Raw genomic sequence first — 22,161 nt, 5'->3', positions numbered from 1 at the left:
AATATCCAAAACTGTTGTTTAAATGATTGCAGAAGGAGTGTTGTGCATCTACTAACATCACTGAGACGAATGAACTCTACCTCATCATTTGTCTTTGAGCTGTTTTGAATCATTGTGCATCTACAAGATGCCTCTAAATACAGTATGACAAATCTGAATCACGTCTAGGGCAGAAATGCTTAGAGACTCAGTTGAGTTCAATTGTGTGAGGCAGGCAGCGCAGAGTACAATTATTTCACTCTGGTGCCAGAAATTGAATCAAATTAATGCCAGTCAGCAAGTCTCTATAAGGTTATGTGAGATACTCAATACTCATGATGTAATGTTTGTGAAGTGAATTTTCACCTTTGGCTAAGTCTGAGTATGGAAATCCCACCGTGGAAACACTCAAAAACTCACGGATTAGCTGGAATGCCCATCAGCTTAACATCCAATGCGCTGCGGTCCCTCTTGAAGATGCTACTGTGAACTTTCTTAGCCTGCTACCACTGATCTGAGAACAAAAACATGGTCCAAATCGCTTCCCACAGACCATAACAACAAAAAGGGAGCTGCTTGGGAAAACTGTGCAGCTGAGAAGATACAATGGGAATAATTTTGGCGTCCCCTTCTAATGTATCTCAAGGGAAAAACAATTTAGCTCAATGATGCTTGACGTATTTCGTTGGACTAAACAAAACAAGAATTTCCAAACAAGCAGAGGGAACACTGGCTTCTCTCCCGGGGGAATGGGAGGAATGCTGGGAATGAACTGCAGTAGATTTGGGGGAGAAAAATCAGGAATGTGTCTACGTGAGGGTTCAGCTTTGAACCTCCACAAAACATCTGTGTCAAAAATTCACAAGATTAATGCCCAAAACATTATGAAAGCAGAGTCTTGCGGTCAAAACTGCTAGAGATTCAGTAAAATAAAATACAACCTTTTTTTCCTCAAGGTGCAAGGTGCAGAAGGAAAGACAAATAAAAACTAACCTGAAAAAAATCTGTTTGCCTTTGTAATAAATTAATAAAATAAAATAATGAATATAAAAATATAATATAAAATAGACTTCATGTGTTTGTAATATGTCAAAATAAAATAGATCGTGACTAATCGCATGATTCGCATCCAAAAGAAACGTTTTTTTTTTTTTTACATATATGTGTGTGTACTGTATATATTTATTATGTATATATAAATACATCCACATACAGTATATATATGGAAAATATTTACATGCAGATATTTATATTCATAGAATTAATATATATAAATATATTTAATATATAAACATATCATATTTTTCTTAAATATATACATGTATGGTGTGTATTTATACATACATAATAAATATTAAGAAGATCAGGCCCTTTCTCTCGGACCATGCAACACAACTCCTTGTTCAGGCTCTTGTTCTGTCCAGACTTGACTATTGCAATGCTCTCTTGGCAGGTCTTCCAGCCAATTCTATTAAACCTCTACAATTAATCCAAAATGCCGCTGCAAGATTAATCTTTAATGAGCCGAAAAGAACGCACGTCACGCCTGTTCATCAGTTTGCACTGGCTACCAATAGCTGCTCACATTAAATTCAAGGCATTAATGTTTGCCTACAGAACCACCACTGGCTCTGCACCCTTTACCTAAATTCATTACTTCAGACTTTTGTGCCCTCTAGAAGCTTGCGTTCTTCAAGTGAACAACGCATTATTGTGCCATGCCAAAGACGCACAAAAACACTTTCACAGACTTTTTCATTAACTGTTCCCATCTGGTGGAATGACCTGCCCAACTCAATCAGAGCAGCCGCATCCTTACCCATCTTCAAGAAACGGCTAAAAACTTGACCCTCTAACTCTAGCACTCTCTATTCTAATTTTATTTGATCTATATGTCTTTTTATTTAAAAAAAAATATATAAAAATAATAATAATAATAATAATTATATGTACTGCGTTAGGCTAACCAAGACTTGTAATAGCACTTGCACGTTGTTGCTCTTTTGTTGGTTTTGATTGCTTCTTATGTCCTCATTTGTAAGTCGCTTTGGATAAAAGCGTCTGCTAAATGACTAAGTAAATTTTAAAATAAATAAATATACACAGTACACAAACATATACTATGTACACAAAAACGTTTATTTTGGATGGGATTAATCGTGATTAATCATTTGACAGCACTAAACTAAACTAAAATAAATAAAAAAATTGCCAGTACTTAATTTAATGCTGGTTAATGTAATAATATAACAGCAAATAATAATAAATATAAAAACAAAAAATAAAATGTAAATAAAATATGCAAAATACAATTAAACAATAAAATAAATTAAAAAAGCGCTAATACTTAATTTAATGCAGGTTAATGTATTAATAATAATAATAATAATAATTCATTAGATTTATATAGCGCTTTTCTGCTTTTCTAAGCACTCAAAGCGCTCTACATTGTGTGGGGTGGTGTCTCCTCGTCCACCACCAGTGTGCAGCATCCACCTGGATGATGCGACGACAGCCATAGTGCGCCAGAACGCCCACCACACACCAGCTTACTGGTGGAGAGAAGACAGAGTGATGAAGCCAATCAGTGTAAAGGGATGATTAGGAGGCCATGATGGTCAGAGACCAATGGGAAATTTGGCCAGGATGCCGAGGTCACACCTCTACTCTTTTCGAAAGACATCCTTTCGACATTAACATAACCGAAATCAAAGACAAATTTGAAAAATAGTTGTTAGCATTGGCATGTATTTAAGAGGGTAAACTTGACACTCAGCTTTAAAAAGTCTCAAAAATTGGTGGCAGCCAAGGGTGTAACTACATGTCCAAGATTAGGTGGAACAAATGTAATCATTTTAACAATTATTGAATGAAAAAAAACCCATTATGGTTGATAACTAATGTAAATATTGGATTTCTGAATCTTTTATTTAATCTGAACAAATGTAAATATACAAATACATAAATGTTTTCTTTCTTTCTATCTGCTCGGTCTCTTTACTCAGCTGGGGCTCGATGATGTTGAAAATCACACATACAGATGGTGGCAGTGCAGTGGATTCTCACTTCAACCTGGCCAGAGCACAGTGGGGACTGAGTGCATAAAACACCAGCACATCTTCAGCCAACACGACATACTGACTGCAAACACATAGGCAGAACACCAGCTAACACCTACAGAGAGACCATATAACAGCCACCACAGCACAACAAGGAAAATGAGCAGCTATAATGGAAACAAGTAAAGCACAAACAAATTGCATTGCTGCTAGGTAAAAAATAACATTTAAGAGACTGAAAGAATAGTCCAAAAGTAAGGGATAAGCATGAGGGTTATTTGATGCCAACTTGAATTTTTTTGTCCATTAGTGTAAAAGAAGCAGTAATGAGCTGAAGAGAGCTTTCACTGCCTATTTTTACATTTTATAATGAGCCAGCACTCATTTTAAACCTAAACTTGCTTTATAAAAACTCAGACTAGCTTTTTAGCTTTTTATAAGGTAATGTACTATGCTGGCTTTAGTTTTAAGCAGCATTTCAATGCTACAATCATTTCTTCTAACCTGCCTAATATAGAGAGAAATGTAAATAAGCAACAGTCTGAAAATAGTCCTTGGCTACATCCAAAATGCATGCTTCCCTACCACATAGTCGGCGAAAAACAGTATGTGAAATAACTTGCAAAATTATCTGCAGTGCTGCACACTTGCTAGTTTCATATACTGTAAATACTTTTTTCTGTTCATTTTTACAAACTGATAAAGTCTTTAGATGTTGTCAGTGGTGCTTAAGTTGTTTTTAACCCAGAATATTCCTTTAAGGCAGAAGATAAAACAAAAAAACGAACACAACCCCATGAGGATGGGGCTGCACTAGCTAAATGAATATTTTTACAGTAATAGAAGAACAAATGCAAATATAGTAGCAGAGCAAAGTTCAAAGGAAGGAGACAGAAATCTTGTTCCTTTCACATTGGTAATATGAGGAAAGAGAAGTGGTTAATGTTACCAAAAAGAGTGCCAACAGACTTCCAGTAGTCTTCCAGTAATCTAAAGCTTTACATAATGTTCCTGTAACGCAAGTTTTGTGTGAGGAACATTTTGATGCACATCTGATGCACTGCACTGGTTATAATGAAGAAATGTTAGCTTATGTTATATTTCACTGCAGCAGTCAAATACATTGAATATATTACTAGCCAATGTTATGCATAGACAGTGCTGCACGGTATGACAGTATATACCTTGCAACGTTAGAAATGCATCAAGTGGTACAGATTTTCCTGCAGCATTTATACACTATAGATATATTAGCATCATTATTTGCACATAAAAGTAACAAAAAGAGATGAACTTGCACATATGAGCTATTTTACAGCTTTAAATGTGACTCGCTGAGTTAGAACTAAAACTAGTAAGTTTAATAATATTGAGTTGTGTTATAAAATGTGTAGCTATTTGTGCACTGATAACACTTGTTTAAAAAAAATAAATCTTTATTTTTGGTTTGCATCCAAATAAAGATAATTTTATACCAATCAAGCATCTAGTAATTCATTGGGTTATCAAAAAAAAAATCTGCATGATTATTAGTATAGATATTACAAATATCTATTGCAAAGCTGAATTATTAGTGTCACATGATCCTTCAGAAATGATTCTAAAATGCTCAAGAAACATTTCTTATTATCAATGCTGAAAACAAAGATTTTTTGAAGAAACATATGGTGATTTTTTTTTTTGATTCATTGATAAATATACAGTTCAAAAGAACAGCATTTATTTAAAAATAAATAAATCTTTTGTAAAATTATAAATGTCTTTCGTGTCATTTTTGATCAAATTAATGCATCCTTGCTTGTTGAATTCATTGAATTATCCAAAAAATAAGCATAACTATGATCATTTAATACATAAACTATTCTTAACTGAAAATCCTGTACAAATAACTATATTATGATACCACGATCTAAAATCACTGATATTTTAATATCAGATTTTATCATACCATCCAATCCTATGCATAAATAGCATTGCAAACAAAAAAACAAGCACTTGCAATAACACATTTACCAGCATGTAAACAAACTGCAAAGCGAAGCCAGACAGGTGAGGACCAGGAACGCCGACAGTCATACAGGGGGAGGGGCAAAAGAGAAACTGTACAGGTAGATTTAAAGCATATGACTAACCGTATGGTATCCCCGTGCAACGGGCGGCTTGCCGGCAGGATAGGGGTCTACGGTGTCAATGATGGTCTGTCGCTCGCCCTTCTGGTTGATCTTGCGAAACCTTCGGCGAGACTGTCGGTGCGATGCCTGCCGCTGGAAATACTCCTCATTCTCATCCATATAGTCCACCTGCAAACGGAGGAGCGATTTGAGTGAAACTCTCTCTCTCACTCTCTCTCCTCACCCCCACCCCCTCCCATCCCATCCCTCTTACTGGTGCTGTGTAAAAATAGAAGTGGGTGTGCGAGCCTGTCTGTGTGTGTGTGTGTGTGTGTGTGTGGGCTGAGCCTCAAACACCTACGTCAAAGAGAGGCGCACAGCAGACTGAACGGAAAGGTAGAAAAGGGGAGATGTAGTTTCAGAGAAGCAGCTTGCAAGGGGCTTTCAGAGCAGAGTTGTGCATGTTATGCTGTTTTAACCTTGAAATTAAGAGTTCAAATTGCAGATGTGCAAAAATCAGTGTTCCGGATCAATATTTATTCTTTATCTTTGCTGGGTATTCTGTCACTGTGGCACCTAAAAATGAAATTAAATCATGAAAACTGTCCATGGCAGGTCTTTGAATGACTGAACGAGGGTGGCATCATCGTACACATGATGGGTATAAGTTGCATATAAAAAGAGCCGGCCACTGTGACATTACGCCATAAAAAGTGACATGATTATCCCTCTGCCTTATTTTGCTGCAGCCTCACATTTCACACCCACTCTGCCTTTGGGATTACACATCAAATCTCTCGCTGCCGTACCAACCGCTGCTATGGCAACTGCCGGCGAGAGCGAAGCAGTGGGAATATATTGGGCGGTGTGAGCGAGTGAGAGTGCAGTATCTATATCCTGCCTCGGCCCGTAATTACAGGGCAGCATCGGCCAGTAATAACAGATGAGCTACCCAACAAGGGCAACATCAACTATCGAGGACAGTGGCCATCGCCCAAACAGGAGATTGCGATTATGCATTTGGCAGATGCTTTTAAACGACTTACAGGGCCCTATGAAATCGTTTTTTCCCAAATTCACTTTTTCATTTTAATTTTTCTAGACTCTGTTTTAATGGTTAAATTAAATGTTATTAATCAAAAACCTAATTAATTGAAATAATAAAATGTACAAAATTTAACAGCAATTTATTAAAAGTTTAACCAAAAATACATTAAGGCCCTATGAAATATGTTTTTTCCTCCCTCAAATTTAGTTTTATTTTTACCAAATTCTGTTTTCCATTAATTTTCTGCTTTCCATTTTAATCGTTTCATAATATTTTAATAATCAAATGCATCTCTAAAGAGTTGATTTCATAAAAAAAAAAAAAATAATACATTCTGGTAAATATTTATATATTTTTTGGTTAATATTCCTTTAAAAAATAATGTATTAATAATAATTGTATTAGTGGTTGTAGTTCTATCATTACATTAAGTCATATATTTCTGTCACAGTTTCTTCAAGTTAAATTACACTTTATGTTTGTCTGTTTATATGATATGACAATGTTTTTTTTCTCAAAATAAATGGTAAAATGCTCATGAAGTGACTCTCAGAAGAGTTCAAGAGATTATGTTAATGTACTCATATTGAAGCGGTATAGGCTGAAAATGTCACAAGCACTTCAGTATGTGTGTAGTAAACGAAACCACGCGTCTGCATCATTCAGACACACGTATTACCATGCAGGATTCATATTTAAAAAGTATTTTACAGCTTAATATTCACACACTAGTAGTCCATATCGCATTGTGATTTAAGTGTACTGACCTGCATTTGATTTATCCATCCAAAATTTGGCAAATTCCGTGACATTCCGCATTATACAGTAAATTGCATTTTTATGACTGGATTTCACGATTCCATCCACGTTTTCCACATCTCAGAAATCATAGGGCCCTAGACTGAGGGCATTTTAAATATATTGTAAAAAAAAAAAAAAGTTAAAACATTAATACTGTTGCTCAACATTATTTATTTATTTATATATTTATATTTATATATTTTTATTTTTATTTTTTATGCAGAACAGAATTAATTCCTATGATGGCAAAGCTAGATTTAAAAAAATATAATTTATTATAAAATGTATTAAACATTTATTATTTATATGAATGCTGAAAAGAGTTATGCTGCTTATTATTTTTGTGCAACTTTGATACACATTTTTTCAAATAGAAATATTTTGCAACATTTTAAATGTCTTTACTGTCACTTTTGATCATATAAATGTGTTCTTTCTCAATAAAAGTATTATTTTTTTTAATACCTTAAGGACCATCAACATTTGAACAGTAGTGTACTCAACATGCAAAAACGTATAGAAGCCCATTGAGTCACATGCAGGCATATTTCCATGCCACCCCGAGAACTTGACCAAATCCAAGGCTGCAAATGTAGATAGAGACGGCCTTTCTTTACTCATGAACATACATCATGAAGTGAATATGGAATATATTAGGATGCTTGGGTTCCTAAATATAATCGTTTTAGTTTTTTTGGCAAGGCGAGAGCATTGAATTTAGGCCATGTTGAACATTAACCGCAGTGGGCTGAGTAAATTAAGAGGAACAAATCCACAATTAAATTAGCTTGTGGTAAATTGTAAACAAGATGCCAAATTCAAACCGAGAAAAAGACAGATGTGGAGGAGTACAGAAACATTTATATGCCATTTATCATTATAGCAGTGGTTCCCAAATGCAACTTTAGTCTGGCTCACCTGATGCTAAACAAAACTAGAAAGCACACGACTAAATTGCTCTCCTAATATAAATATAAATAAATTCAATATAGCTGTTACTAAAATGTCTACAGTAAAAGCTTGTAGCTTGTGTTCAGACAGCCACTTTATTTTCGCCATCAGTCTCAAAAAAATCCCACAAATATTGATTGCTGTATTCATTAAATATTTAAATAATATTTATAGTTCACACTGGCAAAAAGATACTGAATTTAAGTACTTAGTATGTTAAAATATTCACATCATTTCAGGTGCATTTACAGTATGTAAGACATATCTTTGCGGTCAAATGCGCAACATTTTAGAGTGTTTCTATCTCAAAGAAATAGAACATCAAAAAATAAGACCATCTATATAAACTAGTCAGCTTATGTGCAAAATAACAGTCAGTTGTTGGACAGTCGACCATTTTTTTCCTATCGAACCATCACATTTTCTTTGGAAAAGGGTTTTTAGTCAGTGCATTGGGAAGAGCTGAAATTGTTCTCTGCCCATGTAATGTCAAATCTGACCTTGTGTGTACCCCTGGGGGTAAAGCATAGCACACTGTGGGAACCACTAGGAAAGAGGAATGAAACAACAGCACAAAACAGCAATTACATAGTATGATTAGTAGGAGTATGAAGTTAAGATGATTATCGGGTCCATGATTACTCACGACAATCATCTCGGATGGCTCCAGAACGATGCACTCACATCCACGGCGTAAGCTCCCAGCAGACCTTTTCCCAAAACTAGAGGAGAAGAACAGGAGAGAGAAAGGTTATAAAATGCTCAACCAATTATGGAATCCTGAGATTCTGTGGGAATGAAAACGTGCTCAGAAACTGAGCCGGAGGACCACATATCCACACACTTGTGGCAGTGTTCCTGGTTTAGGCAGTAAGGCTCCACTGGGAAAGAAACTACGACCAGAATGGAAAAGTCCACCATATGACATCACGGCCTAATGAAAGAAGTACAGTGCAAAGTGATGGAGCGTTTGAGTAGCAACACAAAAAACTCGATTGAAAATGGAAATGGAAATGTGAGGTGGAGTTCCACACAAGATGAAGGCAAACACTCACTCACTCAAGGTGGACAACATTTTTTTAATAGATACACATGTGTGACCCTGGACCACCAAACCAGTCATTAGTAGCACATGTGTATTTGTAGCAATAGCCAACAATACATAGTATGAGTCAAAATTATTGTTTTATTATATTATTTATATTATATACATTTTCTTTTATGCAAAAAATCATTAGGATATTAAGTAAAGATCATGTTCCATGAAGATATTTTGGTAAATTTCCTACCATTAATGTATCAAAACTTAATTTTTATTAGTAATATGCATTGCCAAAAACATTGCTTCGAAAGCGATTTTCTCAATATTTAGATTTTTTTGCACCCTCTTTCAAATAGTTGTATCTCAGCCAAATATGGTCCTATCCTAACAAACCATACATCAATGGGAAGCTTATTGATCAGATGACGTATACATCTCAATAAAAAAAAAGGACCATTATGACTGATTTCATGGTCCAGGGTCACAAATTTGGACTTCACTAAATCACTTGCAATGTGGAGTTAAAATGCATAGTCAAATAATGGCATTTCTTGACCCCATTCCCTCTTCTTCACATAATCATTTTCTGTCTTTACTACACTAAACGCAGGAAGAAAATAATTAGGGAAAAGGCCAAAAAAATAAAATAAATAAAAAAAATAAAACGTGCACATCCAACAGAAATGTAATTTGTTTGTTTTAGCATCTCAACTGAGTCTGGCATAAAAACACAGTGAGTTTGGAATGGGACTAGACAGGTGGGGTACTTGACATCTTTTTTAAATTCTGTTTGGTAATGTTTGCACACGTCACCTTTCATCTGGTCTGTTGATTTACCATTAATGCTGCTTGTAAGACACTTTTTGCAGCTGAATGAGCTGCCAGGTGACACTTTGGTCCAAAGTTGACACACATGCTTACAGCAGTTTAGCTGGGGAAAAACTGTGACTGACAAAGCAAGGCTGATTTGAATAAGAAAATACACTACATAAAACATAATACCTTACAATGATAATTTGCATGCTGCTTTAAACGTTTACATTAGTAAAACGACACTTACTGTTGTATAGCTACTTGTACACTGTATGGGTTACTGTAGAAGCGCAGCTGGCAGATATAGTAAATAGCTAATATAGTTAGACTAACAGGTGGGATTCCCTCTACATACATTGTTCCTCGTTATAAGACCACACACAATGAGCACTCTGTGTTGTAATGCTGTATGACTTCCCTTACAAACTTCTATTCAAATACAAAACCTCAAGACTTGGTGTTTTCATTCATCATTCATGATATACCGTAGTTGATGATACGTTGGATATAGTCTGAAACCACACTAAAAATCAGGGATTCCAAGTCTAATGTAAACTGCAAAATGCAATAGGCACATGAAAATGGAATACATTTTCACCACACTTACAGATTATATATATATTTTTAGATGTGCTTAGAAAAAAAAAAAAAAAAAACGCCTTGAGCACAACTAAATGAAAAGGGACAGGGAAAAAAACTCTCTGGCTTATAAAATTCCAAAGTCTAAAAATAAATCATTATTCTCTGTAGAAGCCAGGAAAAAAAAAAAAAAATTGTAAAAATTATATTAACACCAGACATTCATATAAAGTATATTAACGTCAGACACCGCACCACATTCTTTGGGAATTGAACTCCCGGTGAGACGTGATGCCCACCCAGTCAGACCCTACATTCCATATTACACAACATTCTGGGTGTCTGGAATGTGATTCTGTGACCAATGTGGCAGGCACTCACACACAGCAAAGAACATAAGGGTCTCCAAAGTAAATAAGCCTCTTTTTCATCTCTCAATATTAAGCAGAGCAAAGATTAAAGAGCTGTTATGCAAGTGCTGTCGGTGGGAAAGTCAGAGGGGAGAAGGGATACATTGGAAGGCTTAAGGACATGCTGAAGTACAGTAGAATGGTAATGCAGTAACAGGATTCTACTGTAACGCTTCAGTGAGTGCTAAACAGCTCTGCTGCCTCTCCAGATCTGCACTTGCAGACACATGGCAACATAAAGCAGAGTAAACAGCATTTCAGGAGCACCAAAGCAACCCTGTACTGTTACTAGATATAATGCAGGGATCGAGATGCTTGAGGCTTGATTAGCAAAGCTTGACACTTGAGGTATGATTACTTTAACCAGCATTTTAGCATTAGTATCAATAAAATTAATTATAATAAAATTAATTGTAAAAATACAATATAAAAAATGACAGACAGACAGACAGACAGACAGACAGACAGACAGACATGAAAAAAAGTATTTTAAATAGTTATTTGTTGGAAAGTGTGTTCATAAAAAAAAAAATTCAAGTAATTTCTTAAAAGTTATCTAATTGAGCACATAATATAAAATAGTACACAAAAAATAAAGCAAATAAATAAATAAAAAATACCTGTACCTGAAGATGAGAGAATTGTTACAAAATATGTCCAATGAAATCCATAAACAATCCCGGTTTCCTGAAAATCACGCATTCTACCTCAAATGTGTTTTTAATGTCCTTTCTTAATATTCATACCCACACACTGCTACCACACTAAACACATACACGATTTCCTGAACGCCACATGATAATCCAACTTCACGGACGCTGCACTCTGTTCTGACAGCTCCGTCTACCGCCTTCATCTTACGAGAGTATGCGTTGGGGAATGTGCGTTCTTGAGAGTCAGTGGTGATCGACTGAAGCCAACATTCCTGCCTGCCTCTTACTTCCTGTGGAGCCGAGAGGGAGGGGTTGACCTCTACCCACAAACAACATGACCTCCCAACTTAACTCAAGATCTGTAGTGATCAGAGTGAGAAACACCCAGAAAAACTCTAAAGGGCAACCTTGGGAATAGTAAAACAAACAAAAAAACTATTCATAATCCCCAAAATTTAAAACAATCATAATTATTAAAAATTATAATTAAATAATTACAAAAAGTTACAATTCACAAACATGCCACTAAATATAAATAAGAGGTAGCTGGAGATTGAAATGCAAAGTTAAGAAATTGTGGCTAAGCAACAAATGAGGCATGTTGATGCATGAAGGGAGTAACTTGTCTCATCTGGGACTGAGTCACATATATCAGATGTTGCAGATTATATTCTCATGAAGTACATTCACATCACTTCAGGGAGGAACAGTAAGGTTTTCAAAGCACTTCCATGGGAAAACCACCTGGGAGTTTGCATGTGGTTAAGTGGAAAAAGATAATAATAATACAAAAAACATCTAACTGAAACAAAGAATTTAAAAGCTTGCATTTTATCAAAACTTTTTTATCTGTAGATGAATAAAAAAAATTACCTTGGAAAATGTGAGCATGTTAATAAATTTAACTCAATTTAAAAGTATCTGGTTTGTTTTGTTAAGCCAAAGTGCAAAGAAAACAATTTGAAGGACATGTAGCGTGAACACTTTGGTACAAATCATTTTAAAAAATCATTTAGTACCATGCATCATATCAAAGTATCATCAAAAATATGTTCTAAGAACATTTTCCTAACATTCTTATTAAGGTATAAAAATGTTATTTAAGAATGTTCTCTGAACATTTGCAATGTCACATTTTTAGAAGTTTCAAAAACATTTATGGAACGTAAATGGAATGTTCAATTTTATAATTTTGGCAAACACCACAGGATCACTTTTGAATGTCCTTCTGAAACAAGTTTAAAAAAACATTCAACATTTAAAAGACAAATGTGTTGACTAGACAATTTCAAACAAACCTTCTATTAACACTACTAGAAGAATGTTCATAACTTTGAGAGAATCTTGTCAGAACATTAGCCAAAGTTCTGAGAACGTTCCCTGTTAGAACAGATAGTTAGCCATATTTGTACCATGGTAAAGCATGGGTAAAAAAGGAACTGTGATTATCAATGTTTTCCCAAGTCTTGCTGTCAGACATGGTTAAGAAAACAATGGATTTACTGGAGGATCAGATTTAACAGAATTTATAACAATAGAAACTATTGTTGGTAGTTAAGCCTGCAAAACCATTTTAAAGGGCTTGGACTTGTTGCATAAGTACTGCCATGAGTACCAGGTGGTACTGCCACCTCAAACTCAACTCTGACTTCTGCCAGCACTTTGTACACCATTATGCTTTTAATGATGGGAATAGCTGTGCAATTAAACACTTGCATGCTGAATTTGTTATGAGTGATTAAACAGAAGTGTTACACAAAATCTGAATTAAAATGAGTGTGTTTTTGTTTGGAAAGAAACTGGAAGCAAATAACACACATCATGTGCTAAAGGAAGTCGATAAGATGTTACTGGAGATCTGGTCTGTCTCAGACAAGAATCAGTACACTGGGTGGCTGTGATGCCTCTTGGGGGAAAGAAATGGCCATTTGCGAGCGCTATCAAGACACTGTTTATGAAGTGCACCGCTGTCCTGTTGGTTTTCATTCACTGGACGCCTGAGTCACGGTCTATTACAGGAGCAACACATCACAGCTCTCTCCATGAAGCCAAACGAGAAAGCGAGGGAGGGAAAGACCTGCTTTTTTCATTGCCATGGTGATAACATGATATATTCCCAACTGCAAGCCAATTCTAGTGCATCTCGGTCAAGTGTTTTTGTGCGGCTTGCTGTGCTTTTAAATTACGCCCAGTCAATATGCTTCTTTCTGTATGTACACTTCCTTTCTCTCACACCAAGTTCTATGCTACAGGTAGATTATAGTGTGCCAAGCAAAATACTGATCCTCGATAATGACGGTAGTCTTCATTTGCATATGGGCCTTGCTAAAGTTATGATGTTTGCATTAGGTAACTGATTACATGCCAGGGTCAGAAATTAAAGAGATTGATCACTCAAAAAAAATTTACCTCTGTCATCATTTACTCACCGTTATTTTGTTTTAAGCCTCTATGACTTCCCATGAGATGCATTGTTTCATAATTGATTAATTTTTCAAAATTGATACTGTTATTGAATTAAATTGCTCAATTCAGCATTCAATTGTTTCGAGTTGAATAACAACACAACTGTCTTTTTAGAGCTGCTTTACAGCAGAATTAGGATTAGTCTCATAGTTGATGAAGTTGGCCTCATTAATTCTGTTATTTTTCAGTTCACTACTGTAAAGCAGATTAGAAGCAATCTGTATTGTACTACATAAATAAAGGTGACTTGACTTTCCTTACAACACTAAAAGGAGACGTTTAGACTCACACGTACTATAAACATATAAAAGTAGTCCATGCAGGTTGTCTCATATATTCAAATCCTCTGAAGCAGGACGAAAATATTTACATGATATGCTTATGGTGCTTTTTGAAACTTGAAGATAATACCCATCATGCCTCTGGGGAAAAATGACAAAGACACTCAAAATTTATCTTTTTCTGTTTCACAGAAGAAACAAAATCATACTGGTTTGAAATAACAAGAGGGTGAAAAAAATGGCAAATTTCATTTTGGCTGAACTAAAGCCAAAAACTAGACACAGTCACAAAATGCCAAACTGAATTATAAATGATTTTTCTTATAACTTGCGATATATTTTGTACAAAATAGTTATATTATTTGTAACATATACAGTGCCCTCCAAAAGTATTGGAACAGTGAAGACAAAATTGGTCTGTTGGCTGTGGAGTCAATACATTTACAAATATGATTAAAATATGAATATGAGACAAAATGATTCAACACATAGATGTTTTACCAGATAAGAAGTTCAGCACTTTTATAGCTTCATCCCCCTATCTGATGTGAGCATAAGTATTGGGACAGTTGCCTTACTATTCTTCAGATATTAAAAGCAGGGAATGTGTCGTATGAGTTATATCCATTACTTCTGTATTCTGAATCTTGCCTTCGATGATGACACACACAAACCAGGATGAAGATGAGGGAGCTGACTTTGAGAGAAAAGCAAAAGATTTGGATGCTAAAAGAAAAGAGGAAGTCAGTTAGAGCTCTAGCAAAAACAAAGGGCATGGAGAAATCAAGAGTTTGGAAACCAGCAGTGACACCAGCAACCAACAACTACCTGATCGGCTGAGAAAACAGCAGTAGTTGATGACAGACAAATCATAAAAGCTGTGAAAATGAATCCTAAAAGACGTGTCTGTAAAATCACCAACAACTTCCAGAAAGCTGGGGTGATGCTCTGACAATCTACTGTCCTCAGGAGACTTTAACACAGAATTACAGATGCTACACAGCAAGATGCAAACCTCTGACCAGCACCAAAAACAGAAAGGCAAGATTAGAGTTTGCAAAAAAGCACAAAGGTGAGCCAGAAGAGTTTTGGAACGGTTTTTATGGACCGATGAGACAAAGATGAACCGTTATCTAAGTGATGGGAAAGGAAAAATGTGGAGAAAAAAAGGGAACTGCAAATGATCCCAAGCATACAGCCTCATCTGTAAAGCATGGTGGAGGTGTTGTCATGACAAGGGGATGCATGGCTGCCTCTGGAACAGGCCCTCTCAACTTTACTGATGACTTAATGTATGATGACAGTAGCAGAATGAATTTGGAAGTGTACAAAACCATCTTGCCAACCAATATTCAAGAAAATGCCACCAGATTCATTGGGAAGTGCTTCATATTGCATCAGGACAATGACCCAAAACACCCTGCCAGTTCATTCAAGGAGTTTATAAGGGCAAAGAAATGGAAAGTCTTAGATTGCCCAAGTCAATCTCCAGATTTAAATCTAATTGAACATGAATTTCACCAGCTGAAGAGGAGAGTAAAGGCAGAAACTCCCCAAAACAAGCAACAATTGGAATTGGCTTCATTAAAGGATGGGCAAAGCATTTCAAAGCATGAGACCAAGAGTCTGGTGATGTCTATGGGTCACAAGACTCACTGCTGTGATTGTGTGCAAGGGATCTGCAACTAAATAATAGCTTTTAATCTTTTATATCTGCCTTATGTTCAACTGTCCCAATACTTATTCTCTCATCAATGAGTGGGATGAACTCTAAAAGTGCTGTTCTTTTTATTTGGTAAAACATATATGTGTTGAAACGGCCAATAATAAAATGTGACATTCTGTAGTTTTGTCTCATATTCATCTTTCAATCATATTTGCAAAAGTCTTGACTCCACAGGCAACAGAACAATTTTGTCTTTACTGTTCCAATACTTATGGAAGGCAGTGCATATTGTACATAGTCAACTTGGCATTATTTGTAACCTTTGATATAATTCTCAATTTGATAGCTCTCATTAATCTAATTATAATGAAATTTTATTCAGATAATTTATTTTAATGAATTGATCATATTTAAAGTATATGAGAAATTATGACACCGCATTTCTGTAAAATAAAAATGTGGCACTCATAAAAGTACAAAAAAAAGCATCTGAAAGTCCAAATATATAAAAATTGCCCCTTAATTATAAAAAAAACCCAACTAATAATACTAAAAAAGAAAAATACAGTGGCTGTTTGAAGGTACTTTCATTAAATGCAATTTAACTAAATTGGTCCCATGCAGTCACATTTTTTGATGTGGGTATCTACGCTTGGGCCATTTAAGTGGAAAACTAGGATGAGGACATGCACGGAGATGGATATTTAATCTTCTTAAGGTTCAATGTTACATATTTTTTTCATTCAGAATTGGGCTTTACATTTCCAAATCAGTTACAAATCATGTTCATGTTCCAAATCAGTCGTGAGAACTTTTGGAGAAAGAAGAAAGGTACAAGCTTAATACACATAACAGGTTAATTGAAATTATTGGTATTTGGGGTGTTTTTTCTCATTTCTAAGTGTGAATGTGTGATATTTAATGGCATTCGGGTAAGGGACATACCTGGAGCGTGGCAGGAACATGGACTCTTTGATGAAGACCGATCCAGAAAGCAGAATGTACCAACACGTGCCAATGTCATCCGGACTGTGTGAGACAGAAAGAGAAAAATGTCACACAGATTCCAACAGGAAACAAAACATGCTTATTTCTAACATGTGGTCTGATTTGCTGTATGGTTAGAGTAGAAGTAGCTGACACAGACACACATAACATCAATGCTTAATGTAAACACTCTGTCATCATTTTTGCTCTGTGATACACTCCTTTGCACAGACAAAAGACGACAAAGAGATTCCCAGAGGAAAACAGTGGACAGAGCGATCAAACGGCCAAGTGCGAAACACACACCATCTCTCTTCCTCTTGTAAGTGATGCCAGTTGAAATGTGACTGCTTGATTTATGTGTGTGTGTAGGATATAACATACTGACACACAATCCCCCCTTAACACTCCTTTTTATTTCAGGTCACAGAGCAGTCAGGAACGTTAGACATCTTCCGAGGCATGCTGGGTCGACGCCAGAGACGTCCTTGTAGCTCCCGGCATGCCCCGCTCCATGTCTGCCTCTCCAGTATGTGTTAAAAGAGGAAATGTGAAAAGAGGAGCAATCCAATGAGCAGCGGACACATCCTGATCACTGAGTCAGAACAGCCGATACAAACTCCAGTGAGATAACAGGCCCAAAGCAGTGCTGGGGTTTATGAGCTGATAGACACTCCTTACATGAAGCAAATAACCCAGCTATCACGCGACTCTGCACACTTCATTATTGTGTTTAAAGGGGTCCTATTATGCTCTTTTACAAAGTCTTGATTTTGTTTTGGAGGTGTACTAGACCATGCTCTCATGCTTGGTGGTTTGAAAATCGCATTATTTTTCACATAATTTAGATTATTACAATACCTTTCTCCCCAGACTGGCACAAAAGGCTCGATTAGTTCCGGGTTTGAGGAAGGCCCGCCTTCCAAAAAACGAAATGTGTTGTGATTGGTTAGCTGTCCCAGTGCGTTGTGATTGGCGAACAGCGTTTCAGTACTGCCCTGCCCCTTGCTAAAACAGCAAGTTCGTCTATATTGCTATATCAATATTGAGGATCGTGCAGAACTTTTGCACGCACGGATATTGCAAGACATATTACAGTGGTAATGTTATCGTTGTTGTTGTTTTTTGGCTAAATTACGTTTTAGATAGGATGTCAACAACAGCTTAAACATAACTGCATTTACTACGTACAGATAAGTGCAACGGTAATATGTATTATGTTTATTGTTCTTTAATTCTATTTAATTCTTTAATTTTCAAATTTTTTTTTAAACGAAATATCTCCCTTTGGAGTGGACTTTGAGATTTGTAACTTCTCTTAATGAAGATCTTTTAATGCCCAAACATACACACTGACTAAAATTAAAAAAGTGAAAACGCATAATAGGACCCCTTTAAACGTTGAAAACTACATCACCCATGATTCTGCAAAAAATCTCCTACCAATCAGAAACTCCCACGAAGCACAACAAATGACATAATGGACTCAATCTCCCCATATTTTGTTAAACTATATATACAGGTTTTTCACAAACATATTTTGCAATAAACACAAAAAAGGTTGTTTTTTGATACATACAATCATTAACTTTAAATGAATAGAATTTTTCCCAATGCTTCATGAGATTGTGGTTCTTGATTTTTAATTTTTTTCCGATTTCCGAATACGCTTTTATTTAAAATCAAATTTTGTAATGTCATGCATCACCTCTTAGCTGGTTGGTTTGGTTCATGACTTATAATTTTTTTAATAAAGAATTTGTGAAAATTCCTATGGGAAAAATACTTCCGGAACCAAGGCCACTCTGTTTCCTAATCCTCTCCATCATCCATGGCAACTCTGTATATCAGAACGCCCATTCAGTAATTGACACCGCCATCTCTCGTATCACACCACAGAGTTGCGCTTACTTTTCATACAAACGCAACTACTGGCATCTTGTGTGTCAATTATTGATTGCAGTAAAAAATCATCCAAGAACGTCAGTGTTAATATTTCTGTAATACAGTTTCAGTATTAGTCTTGTTGCTCCGACATTCGTTTTGTACATTGTAATGGGTAATTCATGGATTAAAGCAAAAAAAATATATAAAAAACATCTTCTGACTGTAAATTTGTCCTTGGCCATACCCCATTCCACAGCCATACCGGTCACACACCCAGTTTAAGAGCGGTGTTTTCTTCTTGTAATTAGGAGTGCTTGTCCTTGCTCCAGAAATTTAGGAGCACCTTCTAATGATCAATAATAAACAATTATGATAAAAAAATGCCTTCTTAATACAAGGTGACATTTGACAAAGTGATTTACAGGTGCATTTTCTTTTTACCTTTGTAAATGCATTTTTCTAATTTTATTAAATGTATGCATTGTTTCTTCTAGGATATTTTCCAGCTGTGGTGGCAGGACTATTTCCCATGTACCACATCCCCTCCTCACCCAAGATTTACGCACACTTACAATTGAGTTTATTTTAACTAAAAAAGACAAGTAAATAGTAAATAATAAAATAAGAAAAAATAAATTACAATCAATAGCACAAACAAAAACAATAACAAGATGCAAATTAAATTATTAGTACTTAAATTTTTTTCAGTTAGGTCTAACTATAATCTATTCAACTGTAAAATAACACTGGATAGTCTTCACTGTAGTCTGCTCGGTGTTCTCTGCTAATAACCCGACTGTGAATGATGGGAGCGGTGTTACTATGTTGTCAGTGAGAAGCTGCAGCCGTGGCGGGGATGATTTTTGGTGTGCCGGCAGAACAACAACTGATGGAAATCCGTTGTAGCGACAGAAAACTTTAATCCCTGATAACTTTTAAAATGGGGTGAACAGGGAACGCTAGAGTGGAGAGAGGAACGTAGTTTCGCTCCACTCCAGGCTTTGATCACATTCCCCTCCCAGCAGGCTGAATAAACCTTGTCTTTACGTAATTTAAAGGGGTCATCGGATGCAAAATTCACTTTAAGTTGTTTGAACATAAATGTGTGTTGGAAGTGTGTGCACACACCCATCCTATAAAGATAAAAATCCAACCAGTAGTTTTTTTTTAAATCCCTATTTTAAAATCAGGCTGTTCTGAGGTTCCTGTCAGAATGATGCGGTTCTGTACAGGCCCTTCCCACGATAGTTGATTGACACTAGCGTCTTACCTTAGACCCGCCCTGAGTGAGCTGAGAGCGGTCCGCCATTGTATCAGCTCTATCCAGCTTTATCTACAGAAGAAGTGAGTATAAGGGTTTTTATGAATCTTTGCAAATCGCCTTTCCTATGTGCTAGTTAGCCAGTTTCGCGGCTGAAGTTTAGTATGCTCCATAGATATATATACCTAGATGCCTCATTATCAACTGTTTCTATGGGCCGCGAGATGTAAGCCATCCGCCATTTTTGGAATGGTCTGTGAATCTTTGAACACATTGACTGTGTGCTTCTACAACAACAAGTTATACGCTTGTATATTTTTGAATATTAATTGATTATTATGGTGAATGCGAGATGGCTGACACGTCAACGTATCTGGAGCGGTCGAATAGGGAATCTACACATATCTATGGTCTGCTCGTCACTCCATGGAAGAGAGGGGTGGAGTCAGGAGAGCTCACTAGCATTTAAAGCAACATTGACTAGATCAGCGTGCTAAAAACAGAGCTGATTTTTGCAGGGTAAAGAAGGTGTTTTTTACACTACCACTGAGAAATTTTAACCAAAGTATGTTATAGACTTTTCATTAAGACCATAAATAATTATATCAACTTATATCACTAAAATGGGCATCCAATGACCCCTTTAAAGGAACAATCCACATTTTTTGAAAATAGGCTCATTTTCCAACTCCCCAAGAGTTAAACAGTTGAGTTTTACAGTTTTCGAATCCACTCAGCCGATCTCCGGGTCTGGCGGTAGCACTTTTAGCGTAGCTTAGCATAGATCATTGAAGCTGATTAGACCGTTAGCATCTCGCTAAAAAAAAATGACCAAAGAGTTTCAATATTTTTCCTATTTAAAACTTGACTCTTCTGTAGTTACATCGTGTACTAAGACTGACAGAAAATGAAAAGTAGCCGATATGGCTAGGAACTATACTCTCATTCCGGCGTAATAATCAAGGAACTTTGCTGCTGTACCATGGGTGCAGCAGGCGCAATGATATTATGCAGTGCCTGAAAATAGACCCCAGCTATATCATAGTTACCTAGCTGTTTAACTTAATATGTTTAACTCTTGGGGAGTTGGAAAATTAGCCTATTTTCGAAAAAAGTGGAGTGTTCCTTTAAGACCTATTCAAACTAAAATTAAGACATTTATTACACTATTTGAGAAATGTAAGCATATGTATGGCCTTAAAAGGATGAAAAGTGAATTTAAGACATTAAGGACAGGCGGAACCCTGCAATTGACGGAAATCCATCGTAGCGACGGATAACTTTAATCCATGGTTATTTATTTTCTAAGCAAAAGATTTACAATAATATACAGATACAACCATAATTTGAACTCAAATAAAAATTTCACATTCACATATTTATTTGTTGAGTAGCCAGTTACAGTTTCCCTTATTGAATGAACTAACATTATTTAAAGGTGCAAATTTGTTGAAAGATTGATTTCCTAATCATCTAAGTTAAAAAACACTTCTCCAAACTTCTGGATGTTTGCCTTTAAACGAAAATCCTACACCCACACACACACACACACACACACACACACACACACACACACATACATACATACTCGCTACACCGTCTCTATAGGACTAATGAGGCAGCTCCTGACTGCTCTCAAACGCAGCACGAGTGCTGCTTGCTTTTTTCGTTCTCTTTCTGCATCGCTCCCTTCATCATTGCTGCTTCTGCTCCCTCTTTTAATCGTTTTTCCCGAGCGTGTGCAGACAAAAACTAAACACTCAATTATTAATCAGCAGAATGCAGAGAGAGAAGGAGAGAGCGGCAATGATGGAGGGTGAGAGACGGAGAGCGTGAGGATGTTCTGCACCATCAACGGAGCAGAGCTGACTGAACTGGGTCACTGAAACACTCTTCCAACGCTCATCAAATGCTCATCAAGCACACAGCAACAGCCTCCAGCCCCTCAGGAATGACTGGGGAGCAGAAACGAGAGCAGGAAGTCAGGCAAGGTTTGGAGGAATATGGACTTCATGCATTCATCCTTGGGGGTTATTTATCTGCTAATCTTCGGTCAACCGAAAAAGGAAATTGTTGGTTTAAGGTTAAAATGTTCAGACAATTATCAGGAAATTTTCATATTTGCCTTATTTTAAAGTGTTCATCCCTTTACAAATGCATACCATGG

At 36.2% G+C, this 22,161-nt stretch overlaps 1 protein-coding gene across 1 annotated transcript in view; it reads right to left on the bottom strand.

Moving 5' to 3' along the window:
- The window catches only part of LOC306883734 (rap guanine nucleotide exchange factor 2-like), a 120,335-nt gene that overhangs the window by 58,797 nt on the left and 39,377 nt on the right, over window positions 1-22,161 (bottom strand). Inside the window, exons 4-6 of the mRNA XM_079439165.1 lie at window positions 16,805-16,888; window positions 8,596-8,671; window positions 5,171-5,338 (exon numbers count right to left, since the gene is read on the bottom strand). Coding sequence (XP_079295291.1) covers window positions 5,171-5,338; window positions 8,596-8,671; window positions 16,805-16,888 — 328 coding nt within the window. The remainder of the gene's footprint in view (window positions 1-5,170; window positions 5,339-8,595; window positions 8,672-16,804; window positions 16,889-22,161) is intronic.

Source organism: Barbus barbus, assembly GCF_936440315.1.
Source record: "Barbus barbus genome assembly, chromosome: 17".
NCBI classification, from domain to species: Eukaryota; Metazoa; Chordata; class Actinopteri; order Cypriniformes; family Cyprinidae; genus Barbus; species Barbus barbus.
Note: the sequence above shows the minus strand (reverse complement) of the source record. Positions and strands in the feature narration are given on the sequence as shown.